Here is a 26,510-nt window from a genome sequence, read left to right on the forward strand (position 1 = left end):
ACTGGAGTCTAATCAAGCCAAGTTATATTTTTTTTTTGCGGAAGGTAGCGGATGGTTCAAAGTGGTTGACAGTTGACTCAAAGGGTTCAAATTGGATCGAGCAGACAAATGGAGCAGCCACCTTTGACACCTAAAAAGAAGGGTGTTTTTTGCGCATTTACAACACCGCAAGTGCCCAAAGGTCGCCGAACTCCACCATACCGTCGATGTTGGTCGTCGGGAAGGTAATGGAATTGTTACTTCTTGCGTTGCCATACGTTGCTTGCATGTGCCCTGTCCTACCTTTCAAGTATCATGTTAGCCGAAACGTTCTTTGCTTTACTCTGTTCTGTTTGTGTTAAGGTGTAGCATAAATATGACTAAAACGACACCGCTGTTATCCGAGTATAGTCATTGTTTGTGCTTGTTGAATGGTGTGTAGCACATTTAAGGGGGTGGCGGTATGGGCGCCCCCCATCCCTCCTCTCCTTCTCTACAAGCGATAAATGTGAATGCGACATAGTGTAATCACGCTGAACTCCATTTTTTTTTTTTTTTACGGAAGAAAAGTTTAAAAAAAAACAAAAAAGCAAAAAAAAAAACATTGTTCATTTAGGTCTGACCCCCCCAGGAGCAACCCCTAAATTCGCCTCTGGAACTATGCGACAGTACTTACAGCAATCCTGTTCACTAATCTCGCGCAGGCGGCGCCCGTCTTTCCTGGACGATAGTTCTGGGAGCGAAGATGAAGCAAGATCACCAGTGAAGCGGAGCTCACCTTCACTCTACGTTGCCCGAGCACTGTTCCCAGCAGATGAAGACGCTTGGTTCCTTGAGTCGTTGTCGGAGAATGTGCCTTTGGAGAAGTGTCGTCCCGACACCGTCCGCTTTCGATGCAACTTCCACAAGTCCCGGGAGGACCTGACCAGGGCCCTGTTCTCTATATTTAACAAGGAAGTGTTTGCTAGAAAGGTACGTTCAAACAGCTCGTGCAGTGCTTTTATATGAAATACTTTGAAATAATTAGGTATGCACGAAGCAGGCGAATAGTTATACACCTAGTTGGCGATGATTCATGCAACTCCTTAAAGGCCCACTGTCCACCCTCCGGTCGAAAATATTTTCTTCCCCGTTGACTGTGAGACTTCACCCCAAGAACGCAAGGCCGCAAAATGCTTTTGAAAAGAGTAACTAATAACGCAGTTACAGCCACCGCAATCACCCGATTCTGTCATGCTTCTCTCCTTCCGTTCCCTCGCAAAGGTCTTTCACTCTCCTGCCCGAGGTCGTCTAGCCTCCGCAAGACAAATTCCCCTTCCTCCTCCGCGTTTGGCGGGAGGTGGGGCGTGGCACTCCGCGAGCGTTTAAAAAAAAAAAAAAAAAAAAAAAAGAACGAGCGAGAGAGTGCGCACCGCTGGATCCAGTCCAGCCGTGGAGAGGGAAAAGAGCGCAGCGAGCGGTAGACACCCATCCTTCTCCCGTCAGGCAGCGAGACGGACCAATGGACGTCGTTCGCGGTACGTACGTCATTACTGTGGTTCGTCGGGCCAGCGCCGGAAACGGGGAAGCTGGCTTCCCGGAGGAGAGCACGAGAGAGCTTTGAATTGTATTTTCGATGCTTTGCGGAGCGCGTGTCACTGTAGCATTTTGCACAGACTATCTCCGGTACCTGATCGAAACACTGGGCTTCTTCGCTTAAAAGGTCCTTCCCTGGACAGTGGCCCTAAAGGGGAGTTTAAAGGGCCACTGTCCAGGGAAGGACCTTTTAAGCGTAGAAGCCCAGTGTTTCGATCAGGTACCGGAGATAGTCTGTGCAAAATGCTACAGTGACACGCGCTCCGCAAAGCATCGAAAATACAATTCAAAGCTCTATCATGCTCTCCTTTGGGTAGCCAGCCTCCCCGTTTCCTGCGCTGGCCCGTCGAGCCACAGTAATGACGTACGTACCGCGAACGACGTCCATTGGTCCGTCTCGCTGACTGACGGGAGAAGGATGGGTGTCTACCGCTCGCTGCGCGCTTTTCCCTCGCCATGGCCAGACTGAATCCAGCGGCGCGCGCTCCCTCGGCCGTTTTTTTTCGCGCTCGCGGAGTGCCGCGCCCCACCTCCCGCCAAACGCGGAGGAGGAAGGGGAATTTGTCTTGCGGAGGCTAGACGACCTCGGGCAGGAGAGTGAAAAACCTTTGCGAGGGAACGGAAGGAGAGAAGCATGACAGAATCGGATGATTGCGGTGGCTGTAACTGCGTTATTAGTTACTCTTTTCAATAACATTTTGCGACCTTGCGTTCTAGGGGCGAAGTCTCACAGTCACCGGGGAAGAAAATATTTTCCACGGGAGGGTGGACAGTTGGCCTTTAAGGAAAATTTCGAAATGTTGTGCTCATCATGTTTGATAAAATTTCAAGCTTTTTTAACTATGCAATATCAGTGAATTTCAATTTAAATATGCTCTCATTTGCTTTGTTGTGTACATAGGTATCTAGAGCTGATTAAATGTGGCTGTTTTTACACCCGTGAATAATTCTGGAAATGCACACTAAGGCAGCAATTCTAAGCATATAGCCACTGCACCACAGAATAGTCTCCGTGACCTTCACTTCTCTTTTTGTGGTCCCTAACGCTCTCAAAGAATGCAAAAGTGTCATTTGTTTGCACTGAACTTGAGTGTGGGCTTCTGTAAGGATATCTCCGGAATGCACAATTCTTAAGGTCAGCTTCTCCTCAAGGCTTCTTTCCAAACAGAAATTGGCATTTATAGACTGCATTTATGTGCTTTGCTTTTGCGTACAAAAGGGGAAAGCATAAAGTGCCCCCAATTAGTCTGCTCAAAAGTGTATCATGAAATACTTATTGGGAACAAGATAGAAACTAGTTAATGATTACAGAGGGGTTATAAGCCATTGTGCTGTTCTTGAGAGTGACCTTAGAGATAGCTGGTTAGTGCTGGCAGTTTATGCGGATGGAAGGAGCATCGCCCACTTCTCATTTAAAAAGTTAAGGCTGAGGACCTTGAGGCATGGCCTTACAAAAATGCCTACAGAAGTGCCTTGCTGAGGTGCCTTGCCGAGGTGCCTTGCCGAGGTGCCTTGCACAGGTGCCTTGCGCAGGTGCCTTGCGCAGGTGCCTTGCGCAGGTGCCTTGCGCAGGCGCCTTGCACAGGTGCCATGGTGAGGCTTGATTGGCACTGCAACTTCCTTTTTGGCTTCTCCTTTGTCATGCAAGCATTCCTTAAGGCTTGTGAACTTTTACCACGAGTTTGCTTGTTGGATTTTACCTAAATATACTTACTGGGAATACATTATGAGGCAAGTACTACAGAATTCGTCAGCCTATGGCTTCTCATCGAATTGAAAGGTTGCAAATATTTGTTCATTTCAATGAACACACTGCATTAGGGGAGACAACCAAAGGCGTGAGACAGTGCCTGAGAACACATGCCATCATTCACAGTAGCAGCAGCATAACTTTTTGTGGATGATTTTTCTTTTACATGTGCATGTACTTACATGTGCAAGTCACGTTATGCTGTGTGGGAGCAGTAAATTGGAATTTCAAGGCATGTACTGACCTTTGCTGATAATATTTGCACTCTAGTGCAGCAGCAAAAATCTTGTGGCGTGCACAGAGGCAGTGCACTGCCCCTCATAAAGCAGCTACATTAAGATCAGGCTTAATCGTGATCACTTCCTGTAGTGCATGTGCATTTGTACACATGATGTGAAAGTAATTCCTCTTGCAACTTGCACGTTGAAATGAAAATAAGTTATTTGCTATTCCCCTGTTTATTAGTGTTTTATATGTAGTGTTACACTATCTAAATGCTGTGTTATGCTCCTGTTGTGTATCTTTAGAGTGTTGTGTATCTTTGAAGGCATTTTGGAGTTGGAGTTACACTACTTACTGCTTTTGGTTTTCTGCACCTTGCATGCACAATCCTTATGTAGTTGGCACAAATGCCATGTACTGGCTTTAGGTGGTGCATGGAAGAATACACTTTCATTACAAAGTACTAGCAGCTGTACGTCAAATGTTTTGCATTTTAGTACAAGGACACAGGTTGAGACTGCCTCTTGCATTGCATTTTTATTGCATTATATTTTCATCCTGCATGTCTTTATCTGTAGTGTGGGTGAGGTTACTAACTGAGTGACACCAGCTCTTCATGATGACTACTACATGAGTGTGGTGCCCTTTTACTGCAAAAGCACTACTTCACAGTATATCACTGGAGGTGGGAAATGCCGTTCCTGCTGTTTCAAAAAGTTGCAAGTTTGGAGCCCTGCTGCTTGCACCCTAAACATTTGTCGTTCATTACTTTTTACTAAGTAAATCTAAACAACTTTACGTAGTATTGTTAAAATTTCTTTTTTCTTGTCGCAGTTGTTTTACTAAAAAATAGCAAAAAAGTCGATTTTCAATCCTATATTACAGCATGAAGGATTATGTTGTTGTCGCTTAAACTTTTTATCTTCATAATTGATGCAAAGATCTTACTTTCAGACAACATTTGAGGCTCTAGACCGTTCGATGTTTTCTCCAAAACGCATCGCATTCTGCCAAATTTCTAAAACAGCAAAAAAGGAACAACTTTGATTCCAATTTAAGAAAAAATATCTTCGATTTGTCTTAAAGTTGCCCTGAAAAACCCCCCATACCTCAGAATCATTAGGGACTAAAAGGGTGTTGCATTATATTGCTTAAAATTATAAAAATTTATATAGAACTTGGAGCTCCTACTGAAAATTATCAATATTTAGCCTTACATTTCTGGCACCATCCGGTGGGTTGTTGGCATTGGAACTTTTTTTGGGTATTATGCAGATCTTGTTCTTTATTGCTGCAAAATGTTGTAGCTGTGGAGTTGCCTCTTTAATCTCCATATTGCTTAGAAATTGGCCAAAATTCAAAAAACAAAAAAATGGACATTTCTTATTCAAATTTAAAAAACATCACCATATTCAATTTTAATTTAAACCATCTAAAAACAGTACTGAGTTCCTCGTAAATATCACTCTAAAAAGTATTGCATTATGTAGATTAAGAATATAAAAATAAATATATACAACTGAGCACATGGTTTTGTTCTATAGAATTGCTTAGGCCTGCCCCTTAAGGAGTAGGCATCAGAAATTTGAATTATTATTAGCTGAATTCAGTTATATTTTATCTCATGCAGTATCCAAAACCTTCTCAGTGCTTATAAAGATTATTTCTGCTTAACCGCACATGCTTAAACACATACCTGCCTTTGGCTGGTGATGGCAGGCAACAGTGCTGTTCTAGCACTGTTCGACCACACTGTGGACAGAGGCATCAGAGTGATAGATCAAGATGCATGACCTCTCAGACAAATGGCCTCCTCACCTTCTGTCTTCTTCCACGCTTTGTTAATTCTCACCTTTTGCAGCTCTGTTTTTTATGCGGTAGTCACCTGCTTGTGGAGTGCATGCCAAGGATGCTAAGCTTTCTCAGTTAAAAATTAATTTTGAAAATAGATTTTGGCTTGCTTTTGGCATTTCTTTCTAATTATAACCAATAAGTCCAACCCCTAAATATGGCAGAGTTCTTTAGGGCTCTCTGAGGCACTCTGATTACAGTACAGCGTGTTATTTCTGGCTTAAACAGGTAATTCCAATACCAGGGCATTTATTGGCCTTCCCAGAATTTCAGCGTGAGTGAAAGTGAACAGCTTTTATGCCTATCTTATGTTAACAGCACACAATATAGACAGGAACACGAAAAGAGAATATGACATAATGGGTGTTGACTTTCGACATTTATTTGGACACATGCACAGCTCCCCTTGGAAACCACACATGCCACAGACACGTGACTTTTGCATTATGCGGCATACGGGCTTCTACACACTACATAAGTGCTTATTTTGTTAGCAGTATGGGCAATGGGCTGGCACACTGTTCCCATAATCTGGCTATCTCAGCTGCCTCAATTATTTCACAAACCAGATCTTCACTAAGTCTTTGCAACACTTTACACCATTTATATTGTGCGGGGGCAAGTATTGGGAGGGCAACCTCCAACATGAATTCCAAGATGTCTGCGGGCTTGGTCAACATTATTTTTATGCTCTTTAAAAGACAATAATTGAAAACTTTGGGTAATGTTAGAAATAACGTGCCCCGCAGAATATAAATGGTGTGAAGTGTTGGAAAGACTCGGTAAACATCTGGTTTGGAAAATAATCGAGGCACTTGAGACAGCTAGATTATGGGAACAATGTGTCAGCTCACTGCTCTTGCTATTAACAAAATAAGCACTTGAGCCCTTAAACAGGCATTGATCTTCACGAGTGTATAGAAGATTGTATGCCACATAGTGCAAAGGTCACGTGATTGTGGCATGTATGGTGTCTGTTTGCAAGGGAAGCTGTGTATGTGTCGAAATAAATGCTGAAAGTAGCGCTCATTGTGTCATATCCTCTTCTCGTATCTCAGTCTGCATTGTGCGCTGTTGCCATAAGATGATACACCAACCAGATCAAGCTGCTTTATACATACCTGCACAGGTACTGCATCGATTTGTGTCAAGTGCCAGTTCCTCAGTGGTTAGAGCACTCGACTCTGATCCCGAGGACGCAGGTTCCATAGGCTGCTTTTTAATGGTGAAAAGCAAGGCACCTGTGTGCTGTGCAATATCTGTATACATTTAAAAAAAGCACGCAGGTGTTCTAAATTTCTGGAGTCCCCAACTATGGGATCTTAATAGCCTTAGCCACTTCGAGACGCTAAACGTTAAATACCAAATTATAAACCAAACCAGTTTGTACAAGCTCATATTAACACTTTCGCACTAAAGGTCTGGCTTGGAAGAAAAACCGGCTTTGGCATACTAGTACTGTGTTAAAAAACAGTGCATGATGGCGACAAGCCTGCCTGTGTGATAGAAAGGATGCCTTAGGGACCGCCAAACGACCACAGGAACTGTCTTAATGCTATCGTGTCATCTCAGGGTGAACTTAAATGACCCGCGCGTTTCTAGAGTACTGTGACGGTTCTATGCTCCTACTTGAGAAAAAAGCTTCAAGCTCATATTCTCATCCTGAAAACAGCTTGTCCAAGAAGAAATAGTTTGGAATGGCCGACTGACTTCAACAGCAGGGCGATGTTTCTACCTGAAAGAGAAGGAGTACCGCGTGGAGCTCTCACCAAAGCTGTTGGACTGTGCGGAGAAGACCAGGGACACCCTCCTCCATGAGCTGTGCCACGCTGCTGTCTGGTGCCTCTATGGCTGCAAGGGCGGCCATGGCTACACTTGGAAGTTTTGGTTTGTGGTTCATATCTTCTGCGTCCACTTTGGAGAGAAGAAACAGTTTAGGAGAGGCCCTTTCATCACGTTTTGAAGCTGGAAGCGAAGGCTTCATCTATAATAAGGGGGAGTAGAGCAACTAGTGTCTCCATTGCTACAGCAAGGCCTAAGCATTCAAGCCATGAACAACCTCCTCCACCTTAATCAGCCAAGTGGCCAACCTTGCTGCAGGCACCATTGCCATGATCGTGTTGTTATTACACCAAAATGTTGCGCTACTCGTTTGCAAAAAAAAGTGCAGGGCTTCCATCACTTTTTCTGCAACACTGCTTGGGCCTCTCCTATATTTTCCTTCCTCTATTACATACATACAAACCAGAACCAGTTTTCAATTCCTCAGCTCATCACTATCATTTTATAGTGTGCAATACTTATCTTCATACTGTTTTTCTTTTCCTTGCACTTGACTCTAAGGAGCATTTATTTATCGTTATATCTGTCATTATACATGATGCAACAAGCAGTCATGACCTTCATGCGCGCAGCATGGCAAAGACAAGCGATATTATTTGTTAGGTACTTTTTTTTTTCTTCTTGAAAACTACATTTAGAAAAACACTAAGATGTAATTTTAACCATAGTTGGAAACAATAGCCGCATCTTGATGCAAACAAGGCATGACAACACTTTAGTACATCAAAACATAGGTAAAGTAGAATACCCACAGCAAACTGGGCACATTCCTTGAACAAGAAATGAAGGTGCTCGGAAGTCATACATATCTCAGAACACATACATGAAACTGTTAACCACCACACATTACACTTTCTAAAATTGCTTAAATGTGATCATAAAAAAACAAAGATGCAATGTATGAAGCTGCATAATGAAAGCTGCAACAAGAAATGATTACAGAGAATGCATTTAGAGAGCATCCAGTGGAATTGCATTGCGTTTTCAAGCACTGTCTTCACCATTTACGAACATAGCCCCAGGTGAAACCTGTGAAGAGAGGCCAACATCTTCTATTTGCTTTTTTATCCCGATTTCTTGGTTCTATTCAAATCTCAACACCAGTAATGAAGCTGTTGTCTTAATTTGGAACGCATCTATGAACCTAGTATATGCAGCTTTTAGTGGTATTGCTTCTTAATGTTTGGTTAAACATATAATGTGTTTTATATTCTAATGCAATATCAACTATTTCTGGAGAGGGTAGCTTAGTAATACTGGTGGCTGGTAATCAAGTAAACGCTCTGCTTAAGTTGTTTTAGCCACTTGTACCACATTTTTCATCTCTGAACGCAGTTAGGAAAGTTGTCATTGTATTTTATGCTAACATACAGGTAAATTACCAACTCTGCCAAATGTGCTCTAATAGGTAAAATTTTATAATTTAGGAGCATTGGCCATCTATGCTTATATTGTGATTTGTTACCAATATACTAAATACATTTCCTTTGCAAGACATAAAACTTTTCAAAATTACCTTATGTCTGTGCTGGCCCACACTACAATGCAGGAGTGTGAGCTGGAGAAAATTGCCAGGTGCTAATAGAGCTGCCAATGAAACTGGGCTGGCAAAATAACCCACAACCTGCCGAGAAGACTCGAGGGTTGTTGAAATATTTATGCACAGTTGTGAAATGCGTGTTCAGCTTAGACGTTGTGGAAATAAACCCTCCAAAACAGCAATCCTAATGAAAGAGCACATTATCTTTACCTGTGTTGGTCTTTTTTTGAGACTGTGCATTATTTGTTTATTTATTAAATACTGCAGACCTTGCTCAGGTTTAAACAGGGTGGTAAAATACAACAATATTACAAATGAACAATACATCAATCAATGGAAACTGGCAACAGCGAGTCATTCCAATCTGAAATAGTTCGGGAGAAAAACAAAAACCTGAATACATTCGTCCGTGCCAAATAAGGTGTTAGTGAATTCGGATGATGGTTTTGAGTAAGCCTAGATGTTGAAAGAGACATAAGATGAAGAGTCAAGGGCTAAATTTTATTTACAAAGCATAGAAAGTAATTGCAGTTGTAAGTTTTTCCTTCTATGTTCAAGAAGTTCAGTGTCATTATCACTCATTATTTCGGAGGGAGAGTCGTATCGAGGGAATTTGGAATAGATAAATTGTACTGCTTTTCTCTGTACCCTTTCGAGACATTTAATATTTTGTTTAGTAAACGGGTCCCAAACTTTGCACGCATATTCAAGTTTAGGTCTAATTAAGGAATAAATAGGCAAGCAGTTTTACGTTAGGTGAAGCACTTTTAAGCTTGTGCCGCAGAAAATATAATTTACGCACGGCTGAAGAACAGATATTATCAATGTGTAAATTCCATGATAAATTGTTAGCAATTGTGACACCCAAGTACTTATAATTGGTTTGTTCCTGCAAAGGCGACGAACCTAACGTGTAAGTAAAGGATAATGGAGCTTTTCAACAAGAGAAGCGAAGAAAGACAGTTTTTTCAGTGTTAAGCCGCATTCCCCAGATTTTGAACCAATCACAAAAACCAGCAAGAGAAGCATTTAAATCAATTTGATCATTTGATGACGTGATTTCGCGAAAGAGCGCACAATCGTCAGCAAACAAACCGATTTTCACAGTGGAATTAATTGCAGTGGTGATGTCATTTATGTAAATTAAGAACAGCAATGGCCCTAGGACACTTCCTTGAGGGACTCCTGATGTGACCGGAAGGCAGCCCGATTGTTGCTCATTAATTGCTACGAACTGCCGGCAATTTGTTAAATAGTTCGTTATCCATACAATCAAAATTTCTGGAAGCTCAAGATGTCGCAGTTTTAGTATCAGTTTGTCATGTGGAATAGTATCGAAGGCTTTGCTGAAATTAAGAAACAGAGCATCAATCTGACCATTTTTATCAAGGCTTGAGGTGAGTGAATGTATTACGGTGACTAGTTGTGTAACTGCTGAATAGCCTTTTTTGAATCCGTGCTGAAAATGAGACAGTATTGAGTGTTTATTCAGAAATTAGCAACAATATGCTCAATTAGTTTACAGCATGAGGATGTCAGTGATATTGGACGATGATTTCCTAACAACAAATGGTCGCCCTTCTTGAACACGGGCACAACTCTGGCTATCTATTTATTTATTTATTAATTTAAAATACCCTCAGGGTACAGATGTATGTTACAGAGGGGAGGGGCGCATACAGAATATATATATAAAACAGAAGGTTAATACAATAAGCCTAAAAAATATCTGAAATACAAAGCACATAAAAAAAAGAACAACGAGGTACATGGGTAATTTAGGACGACAGCATATGTGTAAAAAAAAAATAATATAAAAATACAATAAGCAAAGCAGTATACAATGAAGATAAGCAAATAACCATACAATAAGTTTTAATGCTGTACAAGAAAGAAAGTTTGTTGCGCGGATTTAAATTTTTCTTCAGTTATACTTGTTAGGAATGCAGACAGGTTATTCCAATCATTACAGGTGCGGGGAAGAAACAAGTTAGAATAGGCAACTGTGTTTGAGTGTGGAATGTTAACCTTTTGACTGTGGTTACGGCTAAATGAAATGTAGGATGGTGGTTGAACCCATAAGGAGTGCAGTTTTGAGTTATGATAGTATATTTTATGAAAAAGTGAGAGGCGGGATAGTTTTCGTCGAGTCGATAACAGCGGGAGATGTAAGTATGTTTTTATATTAGTAATGCTGGCTTTTCTTTGATAGTTATTTAAGATGAACCGGGCTGAGCGATTTTGTACTGGCTCAACGGAGTGTATGAGTGTTGCTTGACCGGGGTCCCAAGCAGATGAGGCGTATTCGAGTTGTGGACGAATATATGTTGTATACATTATTAATTTTAATGATGACGATGCAAGGGAGAAATTACGGCGAATGTATCCGAGAGTACGATTGGCTTTAGCGATGATGGAGTTGACATGCGATTTCCAGGTTAGATCACTAGTAACGATTACACCAAGGTAATGGTATGACTTTACAGATTCTAATAGGACGTTATTAAGCATATACATAGGGCTTGTTACATTAGTTCGAGATACCCTCATTGATTTGCATTTGTTAATGTATAATTGCATGCACCATTTACTGCACCATTCGGTAATATTGTTAAGGTCATTCTAGATTAATAGGACATCAGAATTATCAGCAAGTTTACGGTATAAGACACAGTCATCAGCAAGAAGGCAAATTTTCGAAGAAGCACAGGAAGGCAAGTCATTTATGTAATTATGTCCCAGAACCGACCCTTGCAGAACGCCGGACCGGACTGGGACAGAAGGTGAGTTGATTTCATTAGCATTTACAAATTGTACATGGGACATGAGGAAAGCGCGGATCCAGTTAATTACAGCAGGGTCGATGTTTAGAAAGCTTAGTTTATGAAGTAGTAGTGCGTGGCTTACCTTGTCAAAAGCTTTAGAGAAATCAAGAAATATACAGTCATTTGAAAAGCCAGAATCTAAATAGGCATACAAATCATTAGTGAAGGAGACAAACTGAGTTTCACAAGAGAATAATTTGCAGAATCCATGCTGTGCACTTGAAAAAAAGTTATCTTCGAGAAAGTTAACAAGATGTGTGTATATAATGTGCTCCATAATTTTACAAGGTATGGATGTTAGGGAAATAGGCCTGTAATTGAGGGGATTGTGTGCTAGACCTGACTTGTTGATGGGGATTACTTTAGCACATTTCCAGTCATAAGGTAAAATGCCAAGATTATATGATTGCGAAAAAATGCACTCTAGTATTATTGAACAGTATTCTACCGTGTTTTGGAAAAATTTAATATTTATCCCGTCAGTTCCACAGCATAATTTGGGTTTTAATTTATTTATTAAACCTTTGATACCTGTTGATTCAAATATTATGGGGTCCATGAGCTGATAATTGATAGCATTCACAAATGGAATCTGAGTGGTGGGTACAGGGGATGAAAATGACTGAATGAATGTGTTGTTAAGTACGTTTGAACAGAGGTGAAACAGCACTGAGTCCCCTGAATTAGTGAGTAATGATAAGGTGTTGTTATTAGTGTTCCCTCCAGTCATCCGGTAATTTTCCAGCAATTAATGAAGCACGAAATATAATAAGGAACTTTGCAATGGATTCAGCATATTGTTTTAAAAAAAATGTTTCTAAGGTTGTCAGGACCACATGAAGATTTAGTTTTTAAGTTTAATAGCATTTAATTGCAATGTACAAAATAAAATTTGTTTCAGGTGGGTGAAACATTTTTTCATTGGATGAACAAATGCCAGAATTAGAAAATACGCTATGGAAATAACAATTGAAATGACTCGCAATATCCCAGCGATCAGGAATGATTGAGCCATCAATGCAAATCTAGGATACTGGTTTCTTTTTTTTCGCTCATATGATTCCAGAACTTTTCGGGCTGTTCAAGAATAAAGTTTGGTAATACTGTATTGAAGTAGTGTTCCTTCGAGGTCCGTAATGCGCGCGCAAGTTTTTCTTTCATTTCTTTAACGTGATCGAGTTGTAGGGATTTTTTCTTTGACCTTTTTATCTTGCGGGTCATGTGAATAATGTCACGTGTCATCCACGGATTTTGTTTGCGAATTACTTTGCATTTATCAGGCACAAAGTTATGAATACAGAACTGACAAAAGTCTTTAAAACTGCGCCAAAGTGTTGTCACGTCACTGTGGTTAAAGTCTGTGAGGCGGGTTTTCATATGGCCTATTATGGCTGCATCATTTGCGCGTGAGCAGTCCTTGAAGGATTGCTTTACAGGTCTTTCATATGAGGTGAAAGTCACTATGGGTACACCGATACTGATGAGTCGGTGGTCAGATATACCTTTTACAACTGCAACATTATACTCAGTTAACATTCTGGGCAAAAATACCAGATCAAGCACAGATTCGCAAGGTCCTTGCACACGTGTTGGCTCCTGAACTATTTGAATTAAATTTCATTATGTCAAGCATGGTGTTTAAATGTTTACTGTTCCGCGAAAGTGATTACAAACATTCCCAATTGATGTCAGGTAAATTTAGGTCTCCTACTAGTAACAATTTATTCGGTTGGAATTGACACGTTTCCTTGCAGCTTGACTAAATACCCAGGCGGTGCATCGGGAGGTCTGTAAATGGCGAACACAATAAATTTGTGGCCCCAACACGTGATTTTTATGCCTAAGCTTTCGAGACGTGGAGCGTTTTCCAGGACAACAGCTTCTATATGGTTTTTGATAAGGGCTGCAATGCCACCTCCCCTAGAATTCCGATCCTTACGGGAAAACTTGATAGCACTGCTCGTCACTTATTTCAGACCGCAGCCATGTCTCCGCTATCACAGCGATATGTGGATAGTGCTCTAATAAAGTAACTTCAAGATTTTCTGTTTTGTTTAACACGCTGCGAGCGTTTAGGTTAATAATACGCAATTGCTTGTCGCACTTTTGGAAAAAGTGTCAAGTTTCTTGCTGCGGGAAGGGTTTGCTGATTATCTTTACACGCATGTTCTTGGCCTCATCCCAGAAAAAAAGTTCATCAATCTTGAGTTTGTCATGAACTAGGTATATTTTTTTACCCTCAAGTTTATCAGCTTGTGCGCCGTCCCGCAGAAGGTTCCTTTTTTTTAGTGTAGCTTGAGAGTAGTCGTTCCTAATACTTAGGTTCGAGACTAAGTTTTTTGCAGTTTTCAAATATCAGTTTCTTTTCATTGAAATGCTGGAGATAGATGATCACTGCCTTCTCGGCCAAGCCTGTGAATGCGGCCGATAGAATTGCACTCCACATTCAACTTATCCTTCATTACCTCCGCTATAACCTTTTCCTTGAGCAGCTCTTCTGTTTCATCAGGGATGTCAGTTATGCCACAAATAACTATATTTGACCGCCTGTTTCGGTCCTCCAGACCTGTTAACTTTTTTGTCTGGAAGCCAGTGACGTGCTCCAATGATATAAGGGTAGTTTCAACCTGATCATCATGAGAAGGAGAAGCTTCTGATAGCTTTTCTTCAATTTTAGTGAACATCTGTTGAAGGTTACTTATCATTTTTTTGGCGTTAGTTAGTTGAGCTTTCATTTCTGAAATGTTATTGCAAATAGCAGTTCGACCTTCAAGCAACTGCTCAAACAGCTCTTTCTGTGTTGGACCAGGGTTGGCCTCGATGTCCCCACAAAGAAGCTACTTGCAAACATGAAAACACTCATATGCTAGGTCGAGACACTTCCGTGGGCACGGTGGGACAATAATGCTGCGACAATCGCTGCGCAATGAACTGCCGTGAGGAATAACCTGCAGAATGCAGAGCAGATTTCTGGTTAGTGACATAGTCAGGCTGTGATCGCCGTGCCCACTGAAGATGTACTCGTGAGGTGCGTCCTTTATAGCGGCATGATTTGATGACGTCACACCACGACTGCCAGGTGGCATCGCTAGCTGAGGCATGATGTCTGGAAATGACCATGTTGAAATCCGGTCCGTGGAAAAATCAGGACGAAGGCGCTTGGTGACGATGATGCCTTCAAATTGCGGACACATGTAGCCGCTCGTTGCCGTAAATGCGACGAGCTGCAGAATGCAGAGCAGATTTCTGGTTAGTGAAATAGTCACGCTGCGTCTGCAGTGCCCAATTAGTAAATAAGTGAAGTGCTTCTGATTGTTTCGACGAATGATCAGAGGCTGGTGTAAATTTAACTTCTAATCCTTTACAATGACAACTAGCTTTTAAAATTTGTGTCCAAAGAAGGTTCAATGGAAACAAAGTTTTTATGCTTTTTTTTATGTTGTTTCAAGCACTTTTCAGCACCCTTGAGCATGCTACAAGTTGCTCAAGAAAACTGCTTTTCGTAGGAATCTGGGTTCCTGAGGCATTTGAAGGGACTTCATTCTTCTTTTTCATATCTGCTTGTGAGATTTTGCCTTTGTAGCGGAAGTAATCTTTTGTCTTCTTAGGGTGGATCGCGCTGCCCGGAGGTTCCCACAGATCCCTGGCGTCACACGGTGCCATGAATACAAGAAAGTGCGAGGGTCATTCAAGGACCTCGCTTCTAAAAAGGTTTGTCGCCCTCTTACTGAGTTTGACACTCACTCCACTTTGAGCCCATGCATTCATTTGGCAGCCCCTGACATTGCAAACACATGTTCACCTGTTAAGGAACTCTGTGAAAAATGATCATGCTGGGTAGAATGAAGTCATTAATCTAAAGTGGTTGATCATCGTAAGATCAAGGCACGAAAACACACACGGACACAAGAAAGGTAACGGGACGGATTTTGTGTCCGTGTATGTTTTCGCGCCTTAATCTTACAATGAACTGTCACCAACTAGCCCAACAAAACATTCTAAAGTGGTTGAGCTCAGAAAATTTTATTTACTTGTTTATTTCAAATACTGCGAACTATGTATGGTCCTAGCAGGAGGCGCTCAAGACATGAAATGACGAGCATATGCAGACATTAGCAGAGAAAAAAAAAAAAAAAAGCAAACAAACAAAAATGTACAGTGAAAAGCAAACACAAAAAGACAGGCATCATAATACAAAATTAGGTGCTCGTTAAATTAGAAGGTGGCATCTGCATTAGTACCTTGTGGCAGTCAATAATGCAGCTGTCTGCGTGGGAAGGTAGCTGTGATTAAAATTTGGGTGTAGACGTCTCATCGTGTAACTTAGATGTGTAGCAAGATCTCAGAGGCATGAAACATAAGCTGTTTTCTTGTCTTTTTTTCCTCTAGGCGACTCCCAAGACGCCAGCCTTTTATTGAAACAATAAATTCATCAAAGCTCCTAATAACATTTTTACTGTATAGCAAAAAGATGTGTGCGTGTTCAGCTATATTATAGACAAATATGCAGAGAACAAAATATTTGAATATGATCTTTAATGCAACAGCCACATCAAAGGGATGGTCCAAGTCTCATATATTTTATTAGGAGTTCTTAATAATGTTTGATTTACAGCAACCGATCACATCCATGCATAGAGTGAACTTTGACTAAGGGAAATATAGCAGATTGCTTGCTGTATAGCAGTGTTTTTTTATGTCTTTATATATAATGTACACTTGTTTGTCATGCTTTTAGAAGCCATATGCAAAAGAAAAGAGAACTCAATGACAGTAGTCTGTCTTGCTTTTTTTTTTTTTTCAAGTGGTGAATGTTTCCCAGTCCTTGTCCATGCACGTGTGTGCTGTTGAACTGACCGAACCACTAGGTGGTTATGTGTATGCAATTCCTTCATAATTGTGCACTTCGTGGCTGTATGACAAACTTCACAGCATTCTTTTTTTAGAGGAGTGGTTTATAATTGTCCTGCAGCATTGTGCAAAAATGCTTGCTTTGTTTGACTGAGTAGCTTCTTTATTGCACAACTGATTGTGAATATGTGAGCAATGCATGGCAAGCTGTGCAAGTCATAGAACTGTTGACTGCAAGGCATTTCCCAGCCATAACCATACTATTACTGCAATGTTGTAGAAAGTGTGGCTTGCCACAACAGTTAGTTCCCATTTCGTCGTAGGTGTACCGATTGTATAGCTGGACAATGTCTTTGTTCACCCTTTGCTTGCATGTACACTATGGTTCTGTCATTTCGGGGGCAACTTTATAATAAAGTTCAAAGCCAGGCGCTTGTGTGCCGTACGGTGTCAATGACTTCAAAGAACCTCAGGTGGGTCAAAATTTCCACAGCCCTCCACTACGGCATCTCTCATAGACTGAGTCACTTTGGGACATTACATCCTATAAACCAAACCAATAAAGTTGAAAGCATTACTTCATGAGGTACTCATTTCATTTACTCTGACAGAAGATCTAGCTGCTGTACAGCCATGTTCTTTGCACTTTGTGAATTATAGACCAATTATTTTTTCCCTTGCAGACTTTTATGCACATAGCTCCAAAAGATTTTGCTGTCAAAGCTGAAGCAACATTATTAAGGCCTCCGATTTTTTGCAGGGTAGAAAATTATTCAATTTGTGAATGAACAACAAAGGATCTGCAATATTCCGTTGAACTGATGTGCCTTTTAGTGTAGAAGCAGTCTGTGCACTGCTGTTTCATGCTTCGCTGCTTTGTGTTTCATGCTGAACAGTTTTGTGCCCGTTTACTTTTTTCCCTTTTTCCTTACTGGCCGCACCGCTTATTTTTCTGACTCTCATCTATTCCTTCTCTCCGATGCGTGCTATTGACCCAAAGTCGTCAAGCAGCCTGGTGAGTGAACTAGCTAGCTAGCTGTGGTGTGGGTACCTTGAAGAACAGAGAAACGATTTGTGTTGTATTCTTGGTTTCAGAAAAGAATGACAATAATAAATCTTTCTTCAGCAGATGCCATTATCATCGCTATTCATACAAGTGTGCAGCTGCCAGGTCTACAGCCCTTGATGCACCAGCTAGCTGCAGAAGGGGTGAGGCAAGCATGTCAAGGCATCAGCTGAAAACTGCTTCTTTCCTGATTGTGCATTTCAGGAGAATTTGGATGTTTCATCAAAGTTCTATCGGTGTTGTTGGCATCCACAAACACTATACATGGATCCTCCTTGCCAAATGATTCACCCTCGAGCTTGAAGTGCATATTCTTTCCTGCACTCCTCTGACGTGCATGTAATGACAGGTGTGTTGACGATTGGTAGGCCTGCGTTGATAGGCTGGCAATGTATTTTCGCTTTTAAAGTTTCGCTGCTAGCCCAGGGCAACGGCATGCCGTTTAAAGCGGCATGATAACTGCTTTGCTCCTTTCTTTTTCTATCAAACCCACCTTGCCGCCAATTCATGCTTCCTTCACTTCCGTTCGTCTGACATTGTCGTCCAGTGTACCGAAACCCCGCACTCCTCCTGACATGGACCTCACTGTTTATGCAGTGAAGCCTCCTTACATTCAATGCCACACGCAAAGAAGCTCCAGCTGTGCCGGTCACACATCAAAGAAACCGCGGAGGTCTTTGCCATTATGGAGCAGTCCTGCTCCTAGTACCCTCAAAAGTGTGTACGAGTTAAACAATCTCACAAAACTCGGAAAAGTGCCATTGTCCTGGAGTTTTCATTTAAGAAGGAGGTTATTGTTTTCCATGTTACAACATATAAATTTTAATTTCACGTGCACGGCGTTTATTGTGTCATTCTTTAGCTGGACATTCTTTTGCACTTCTTGTAGTACGAATGAACAAGATCTTACACTACCATCAAAAAAGAGGGAAAATCCACGAATCCAGGGCTGACGCAGTATATCGCAAAGACGAGGTGATAAAACCCACAGTGAAAACATATGGTGCAGGTGGTCCCATCGTTTGCCTATTCCTAGACCTTATATATATATATTATATAGATCTATATTGTTACGGACAAGCAAGGGGAAGAAGAAGCGGGGAGTGGCGCAGGCAGGAGCGCTCGCGCTAGGCCCGCTAACATTTCATTAAAACGTCATCTCATTGTCATCGAACATCTTCTCTCTGTTCCCTGTTCTCCTGTTTTCATTGGCATGCCGCCACATAAAGTTTGGTGAAGGTGCGGGGTACTTCATCATCACCCCCTCATCCTGGTCCGCAGCTTCGGTGCCCTGCGACTTCTGGCGCCGTCGGCTGAAGGTTAGGAGGCATCGCATGGCTGTTCCCCAGCCTGCCGGATCCAGCAGGGCCTTGCCGTTCCTCAGCCCCGTCCCCCCGCCCCGACCACAAGACACGATGAAGGACAGACTGACCCGAGACGGCCACACATGACCACAAGACACAAGAAGAGACCCGAATGACCATATGTGACTCCACTGACCAGATGTGCTGACCAAAGACCCCACGACCCAAGACACCCTACCACCTACCCAACACCTCCACCAAGATGATACATGGCAACGTTAGTCCACGAAGGTTAGTCCAAGATGACACAGCACACAGAAGCACAGCAGCGTCAGCCTTCTTCTAACACCAACCGTTGCTACCACTTAGTCTTCTGTGTCACTGTTGCTGATTGTTGTCTTCTTCAACGTCCAGCGACGAAGGGCATATATGTCACATTATATATATATGCACCATATGTTTTCACTGTGGGTTTTGTCTGCTATTTTATATATATATACGTCGAGAAAACTTGCTTGGGCTCTATGAAATATATGACAAAAATATGAAGACGTTTGTGTTAAAGCCACAAACGTCTTCATATCTTTTGCGTGTGTGTGTATATATATATATATATAGGGTGAAGGGGGGCTGAGCGCAGTCACGGCAGAGTGCGGCGCGTCGTCAGGTTCCTCAGAGATCAGAAGAGATACGATTGGCTGGATACTTCCGAGGCATTCACCATGGCGCAAAGCAGTAGGGGAGTTAAATGGGTTAGAGACCCATAACATGGAAAGGCCAGCGGAAATAGCGAGCACTGCGTAGGGCAATGAAAGGCACTTGCTGCGCAGGAAAGTATGGGCTGGTGTGAAGAGAACGGTGTCATCGCTAACAGAGGCACAAGCGACACGAACAAGCACTGAAGAGCAGGGAGGAAGGTCGATATCTTCGGCGGCGAGGGCTTTAGCACAGGAATTTGATTGATCAGCGTCTGGTAAGGCATCGGGCACAGTCGAGAACCCCACATCAGCTCGAGCACAAACGATAATAGCAGCGTGACGCAACAGGAAATCCCAGCCTAAAATTACAGCGTGTGAGCAACTTGGCAGCACGACGAACTCAATTGTATAAAGGCAATTCTGGATAACTACTCGAGCGGTGCACGCTGCTAAAGGCTTGATATGCTGAGCGCTGGCCGTTTGCAACGAAAGTCCCGCAATTGGCGTCTTCACTTTTTTTAAAGTGCTACATAGTTTTGCGTCCATTACCGAAATCGCAGCACCAGTGTCAATTAGAGCCATGACAGCAACACCCTCGACAAAAACTTCAATTAGGTTTGCCGGCGACAGATGAGGACTTGGGAAGTTCGACGGGGTCGCAGTTCTCGCCTCAGGAACTGCGGCCTCTAGTTTTCCTCATGTGAAGCGTTCTATCGGCGTCACATCGGAGAGATAGAGCGGCGTCGCGACGACGGTGAACGGCAGTCGGACATGGCTGGGCGGTCTGGGGAGAAATGATGGCGGGCTGGAGGCTCAGTAGGCGCGGAATACTGAGGCGTCGGGGACCAGTACCCAGAACCATGTGGGCCGACACTGGGAGGCGGTTGCGGCAATAACGAGAAATGTGTCCAGCAAGCCTGCAAGTGTAACAAATTGACCGGTTATCCGTCGTGCGCCAGGGATTACATGGTCTTGGAGCTGGTCGAATAAACTGCGCAGGTTCTCGCGCAGGCGCAGGAGGCGGCTGAACGTAGGCAGGTGGCGGCGGAGCATATGTAGGTGGTGGTCGGGCAGCAACAGCCACATATGTTAACGGTGCTGCGACAGGCATGGATTGAGGGGCTAGAGGAAGAGATTCAGCTACCTGTTCTTAAATAATTTGGCGCAAACTGGGAGCTAGGTGTGAGGAAGGTTCTTGATGGCAGGACATAAGGGAGAGCTGTCGAGCAACTTTTTCCTGAATGAAGCTCTTAATTTGTGGCAGGAGCGCAGAATGTTCACCTGCATCTGTCAGGCCAGCAAGAGACTCGGAGTGCATGGTGTTTGCACGAGTTATGGCCATTTGTTTCCGCAGTTCATCATAACTTTGACACAGTGTGACCACTTCCACGACGGTGCAGATATCTCGAGCCGACAGCATCTGAAAGGCGTCGTCGATTCCCTGCAGAATGTGCTTGATCTTGTCAGCTTCTGACATCTGTGCGGTTATGCACTTGCATAAGTCGACGACGTCCTCAATATAACTCGTGAAATTCTTGCCAACCTGCTGAGACCGCGCACGCAAGCGCTGTTCAGCGCGGAGTTTCCTCACAGCCGGACGGCCGAAAACTTCAGAGAAGCTGGCTTTAAACGCGGGCCATGATGGAATGTCCGCTTCGTGGTTTCGAAACCATAGATTTGCTATGCCAGTGAGATAGAAAATCACGTTGCTTAACTTCGTTTCCGCCTCCAATTGGTTGTAGGCACTCACTCGCTCATAGGATGTGAGCCAGTCCTCGACGTCGTGGTCGTCAGTGCCGCTGAAGATGGCGGGGTCTCGCTGGCGGAGGAAGCCGGGACAGATGATGGCCGAGCCAACTTGTACGGCTTGGTGGTTAACGTCCTCAGGCATCGCAGGAGGTGGTAATGTGCGGCTGCGGAGTTCCAGGGCGAGAGGATAGATCTTAACCGGCACCTCCACCAAATGTAAGATGGGGGGTTTATTCAGCAGATCAGCAGAACTCGATCAGCAGGACTGGGCAGATCAGCGGCGAACACAGCGACAGCGAACACAGTCACGCGCAGCGATCACGATGCCACTGGCTGGAATGTTCCTCGTGCACTTCTTCCTCTTCACAATATATATCTATATATGTCTAGTACAAAGGATATACTACACATATTGGTCTGTACAAGGATATCAAAACATTAATTTTGGTGATATTCTTCAGGCTTTGTTGTCAATTGTACACTCACAAGTTGTAGTTCAGTTGTACAGTGTGTAATAATGCCAATATATTTATCTCGTGACTCATTCACTTCAATTAAACTTTGGGAATATACTACAATTTTTTACAAAGATATGTGTAGTCTTCAAAATTTATCACTTCAAAATGCACATGCAGTGTATAAACTATGTGATAGAATGCTCAGAAACTGTTCTCAAACATTGCCCACATCATAGCTGCACTGCACCCACTAATGACACTACAGTTATCATTCTCATCACATTAATCTCACGTGTGCATAATACCGACTACTATTTAAGATGAGACCGCACACACTTGCTTTGATTCAACCATATATTTCCTGCAGTGGACATTTATGCTAATCTTGGGGAATAACTTCTAAACTGAATTGGTTACACCCCGCTGACTTATGCCTTCTCTTTTATTCGCACGCTTGCCTAACACTCTTAATTTGGGAGTAGCAATTTGCAACAAAAATATCAATTCCAGCTCATTTATTTATTTCAATACACTGCAGACCAATGTTTTGGCCCCAGCAGGATGGGCATACAAATGTCAGTTATACAAAAAAAAATATGACGAGAACACACGTCACAGAAGAACATTGTGACGAAAATTAATGGTAATAACACATATCCTGTATGTTAGGAATGCAAAATTGCATGCAAGATAAATCATTTTGCAATGAAACGGGATAAAATATAGGCATGCAAGTTGTTGAAGAAAGCTGAAATTTCCTCATTTGGGCCCAGATTTCGCACGAGGGATTTGCTTCTGGGCTGCTGAGTGAATTGTTTTAGCTGTTTAGAGGATTGAGGACAAAATTAAGGCCCTTCCACTTTACTTTCAAAAGATTATGACCATCGAGCATGCAAAACGAGAGGAAAGCTGCAAGACTGAGAAGCACATGGACTGTATGTCTTTGATAAGGTCTGTACGTCTCATGGATGTATAAAACAGACAGGCGATTGAATGGGAAGGCAACACACAAATTGACAACTGCTACAGGAGGTTATTTTAGCGTTCTAGCACTTGCTGCTCATTTAGACTAACAGAGCACTGTAGGTTGTTATTAGACTGCACAGCACACAAAATTAAGAAAAGGTTTAGGCATTCATTTAGATGCCTTTGCTAAGCAACTGTCTGCTACTATACATAAAGACATCCTCTGTTGGGGAATACAGTCGATTCTGGATATATCGAATTATTGCTTATATTGAACTCTCAGAATATCCCTTTGAAAATCTCATGCAAAAGTATAGGAGTGGTGCTCGCCTTTATCCTGTTCATCGAAACAGATATATCGAACTGCAGTGCTGTGCCCTGCAAGGGGCACTTCTCTTATCATCATCATCATCATCAGCCTGATTATACCCACTGCAGGGCGAAGGCCTCTCCCATATCTCTCCACTTAATCCGGTTCTGTGCTAGCTGCATCCACTTGACCCCTGCGAACTTCTTAATCTCATCCGCCCACCTAACTTTCTGCCGCCCCCTGCTACGCTTTCCTTCCCTTGGAATCCAGTTTGTTACCCTCAGCGACCATCGGTTATCCTCTCTTCGCACTACATGTCCTGCCCATGTCCATTTCTTCTTCTTAATTTCCACTAGAATGTCGTTAACTTGAGTTATTTCTCTGACCCACTCTGCACGCTTTCTATCTCTTAATGTTACCCCTACCATTTTTCGTTCCATAGCCCTCTGGGTTGTCCTCAACTTAAGTAGAACTCTCTTGGTTAGCCTCCACGTTTCAGCCCCATAGGTGAGTACAGGCAAGATGCAACTGTTGTATACTTTCCTCTTGAGCGATACCGGTAAGCTGCTAGTCATAATCTGCGAGTGCTTGCCAAATGCGCTCCATCCCAATCTTATTCTTCTTGTTATTTCCTTTTCATGATCCGGATCTGCGGTTACTACCTGTCCTAAGTAGATATATTCGCCTACTACTTTCAGTATTTCGCTACCTAATGTAAACTCCTGTTCCTTCCCGAGGCTGTTGAACATTACCTTAGTCTTCTGCATATTGATTTTCAAGCCTACCTTTCTACTTTTCCTGTCTAGGTCATCAATCATTATTTGCAGTTCATCTCCCGAGTTGCTTAGCAAGGCAATGTCATCAGCAAATCGCAGATTACTGAGGTATTCTCCATCTACCCTTATCCCTAACTGCTCCCATTCCAAGTCTCTGAATACTTCCTCTAAACAAGCTTCTCTTATAATGTCCCCACAATCACTTTTCGCGAGCAGAGCCGGGCTGGATGCGCAACCCAGGCCGCCTGCTAGCAGCCTTAACGCTGTAAGGCCGCGAGTCTGATTGAAAGTGGCCTTCAGTCTAGTGCGATTGCTTTCAACTTGACACTGCTGCTATGCGGAGAAGCCGAAGCTTGATGCACTGCCATGCAGCGAAGCCAGCCTTGCTGACTAGAGCTCTCACGTGGATCGATCGATGCTGAAGAAGAAATCACTTGAACCTTATTTGAGCCAAGTTACTGTTATGTTTATAGAGTACAAGTAGCAAAATTAGATCTCTTATGATCAGCAGTGGCTTTTTCCTAAAAATCTTTCGCTGCATCTTGATGGCAACCCCAACAAGTGCAAGACGGGCGCCCTGATATCCCGATATGTTCCTATGAAAAAATTGAGACCGCGCATCATTCCTGCGGTGCGGCACGCAGACATGCGCCCTTCTTTCCGACGCCTGGCGCATAGTGACGATTGGCGCACCAATGCGCGCGTGCACCTCGTGAGGATGCACCTGCAGCGAGTGGGGGGCTGCCATGATATGCAGGTGGACTGCGCTTATCGCAGCAGGAAAAGTGCGCGCATGGGTTACAAAGAATTAGCTCATTTGTTGGCGCATTCCATATATCGAATTATCGATAGATTGAACTATTTCGTGATCTGCTTGGGGTTAATATATCAGTTATAGATATAAGCATAAGTAAAAAAATAAAGCTAATTAAAAGAAACGAATAGTACTTGTGTAGGGTTGTGTGAATACCGAAATTTTTGAATAAATAATAATTGGTCCACAGAAATGGAGAGGCACAGTATCTCTCACACGCTGTGGACACCTGAACCGCGCCGTAAGGGATGGTAGGAAGATGGGAGTGAAAGTAAAAAGAGAGAAAGTATAGTCGTAGTGGAGGGCTACGGAGTAATGTAGACCACCTGGGGATCTTTAACGTGCGCTGACATCGCACAGCACACAGACGCCACTTTGTTTCGCCTCCATCGAAACGCAGCCGCCGCGGTCGGGATAGAACCGGGGAACTCCGGCACAGTAGTTGGGCGTCTTACTACTGCACCACTGCGGCGGCAGGGCGAAATATTTGAATACAAATCAAAATTTGGGATAAAAATGCCTTCAATTGTCGAATACCTGATCAGTAGGAAAAAAAGGGAGATAAAAAAATAGCACACATTGTTCAGGAAGGCCTTCAGCTCAAAAGGGAATTATGTAAAAATGCTTCACTGCACAGTCAACCTGGTCAAGGAGTGCGGTGAGGCACTCAGTGCAATGAAATTGCCGTGAATTCAAAAATTTTCGGTGGATTCAATAATTTTTTAATATTCAAAAAATTCAGAATATCAGTTTTTCAAATATGAATCAAATAACAAGCATGCTCCATTCGTATTCGAAATTTCGAATATTCACACACCCCTATTTATGGGGTATCAAAATGCTATAATCTTCCAGATGATCATTTTGCACTATCCACTATAACAACACATATTTGAGACTTCGTTTATCTTAATTAAAATTGTTTTCATTGCATAGTGAATAGCACATACAATTGATAAGCTATAGATATATTGACAAGACGCTGCATGTTCACCGAGACATTTGGAGTATGTTACATGATGTTTCAAGGGTCAGCATTTCGTACTGCACAGTATGTACATTCAATGTTGCACAGACAACTGTGTATATATCCAAGTATGTCTGAAAGGTCAAGAAAAAATATCCTCTACATATTTATTAAAGGTTGATGGTTTATTGGAACACAAATGCCTCGTCCCTAAAGCACGAATAGCACGAAATTGCCTATTTATCTTTCCTTTAGGTTCAGAGTCCAGTCTGCAACCTGGATAGTATCAAACCCTGTGTCCACCAAAGAGCACTGGTTTGAGGGGGAGCCTCAGTTTGCAAGCCGAGCCGTTTCGACAAGAGGACTTGTCATAGCCACCTATAGTGTGGCTCTCCCATACAGTCTAACCATCTTTCTCGTCCTACCCTGGATCCCAAGGCACACTTGCCATAAATGTGGGTGCATAATATATGCACTCGTAATTGAAAAATCTTGCAAATAAAAGCAATGGGTCAGTGTTCCATGGTATTTCTGGCATGGCTCCAATGAGTGACAATTTTCATTTGCTTTTTTTTTGCAAGCATAAATGCTTTGAAAAGTCTAAATGCATCGCTTTGTTTAAGTAATGAGTTGCAGCCAGAGTAAATAGACGTATAATGTAATTGAGTGCCAAAAGAATTAGCATATTTTATCAGCAATTAAGGTTGGATGATCTTGTACAGAATGCTGGCATGCTCCTTGCAAATATTTGAAATTTTGTAAGTTTTCCTCCCACTGTTATTAACTCGCGCTTAAAGGGATATGGTACTGAGGAGTGAATACATGGAAGGGAAAAACTCTTGATCACCTGCATAAGTGACATGCCAGACTGAGTTCACCCAACAGAGTATCAGCATTCTTTGGACAAAAAAAAAAAATATGTACCTCTGTGTCGATTCTTTCCTCTGCTGTGATGTTCAAATCATTA

At 42.6% G+C, this 26,510-nt stretch overlaps 1 protein-coding gene across 7 annotated transcripts; it reads left to right on the forward strand.

Annotated features, from left to right (window-relative positions):
* LOC146194060 (germ cell nuclear acidic protein-like) lies at positions 1-26,014 on the forward strand. 7 transcript variants are annotated; one of them, XR_014706907.1, is made up of 7 exons: positions 1-224; positions 684-951; positions 7,050-7,264; positions 15,193-15,295; positions 17,562-17,644; positions 18,783-19,096; positions 25,799-25,928. XR_014706907.1 is itself a non-coding variant. In XM_084602955.1 (6 exons), exons 1-5 carry the CDS (start codon positions 109-111, stop codon positions 17,619-17,621), a joined length of 762 nt encoding a protein of 253 aa, XP_084459081.1. In that variant the 5' UTR covers positions 1-108; the 3' UTR covers positions 17,622-17,644; positions 18,783-19,270. The 7 variants fall into 7 exon arrangements, 6 of the variants coding, with proteins under 6 accessions (XP_084459081.1, XP_084459082.1, XP_084459083.1 ...); XM_084602955.1 differs by lacking the exon at positions 25,799-25,928 and having other exon boundaries at positions 18,783-19,270; XM_084602956.1 differs by lacking the exon at positions 25,799-25,928 and having other exon boundaries at positions 17,565-17,644; positions 18,783-19,270.
* Positions 26,015-26,510: the final 496 nt, after the last annotated feature.

Source organism: Amblyomma maculatum, chromosome 4, assembly GCF_055883805.1.
Source record: "Amblyomma maculatum isolate TAMU_Amacu chromosome 4, ASM5588380v1, whole genome shotgun sequence".
In the NCBI taxonomy this organism is placed as follows: Eukaryota; Metazoa; Arthropoda; class Arachnida; order Ixodida; family Ixodidae; genus Amblyomma; species Amblyomma maculatum.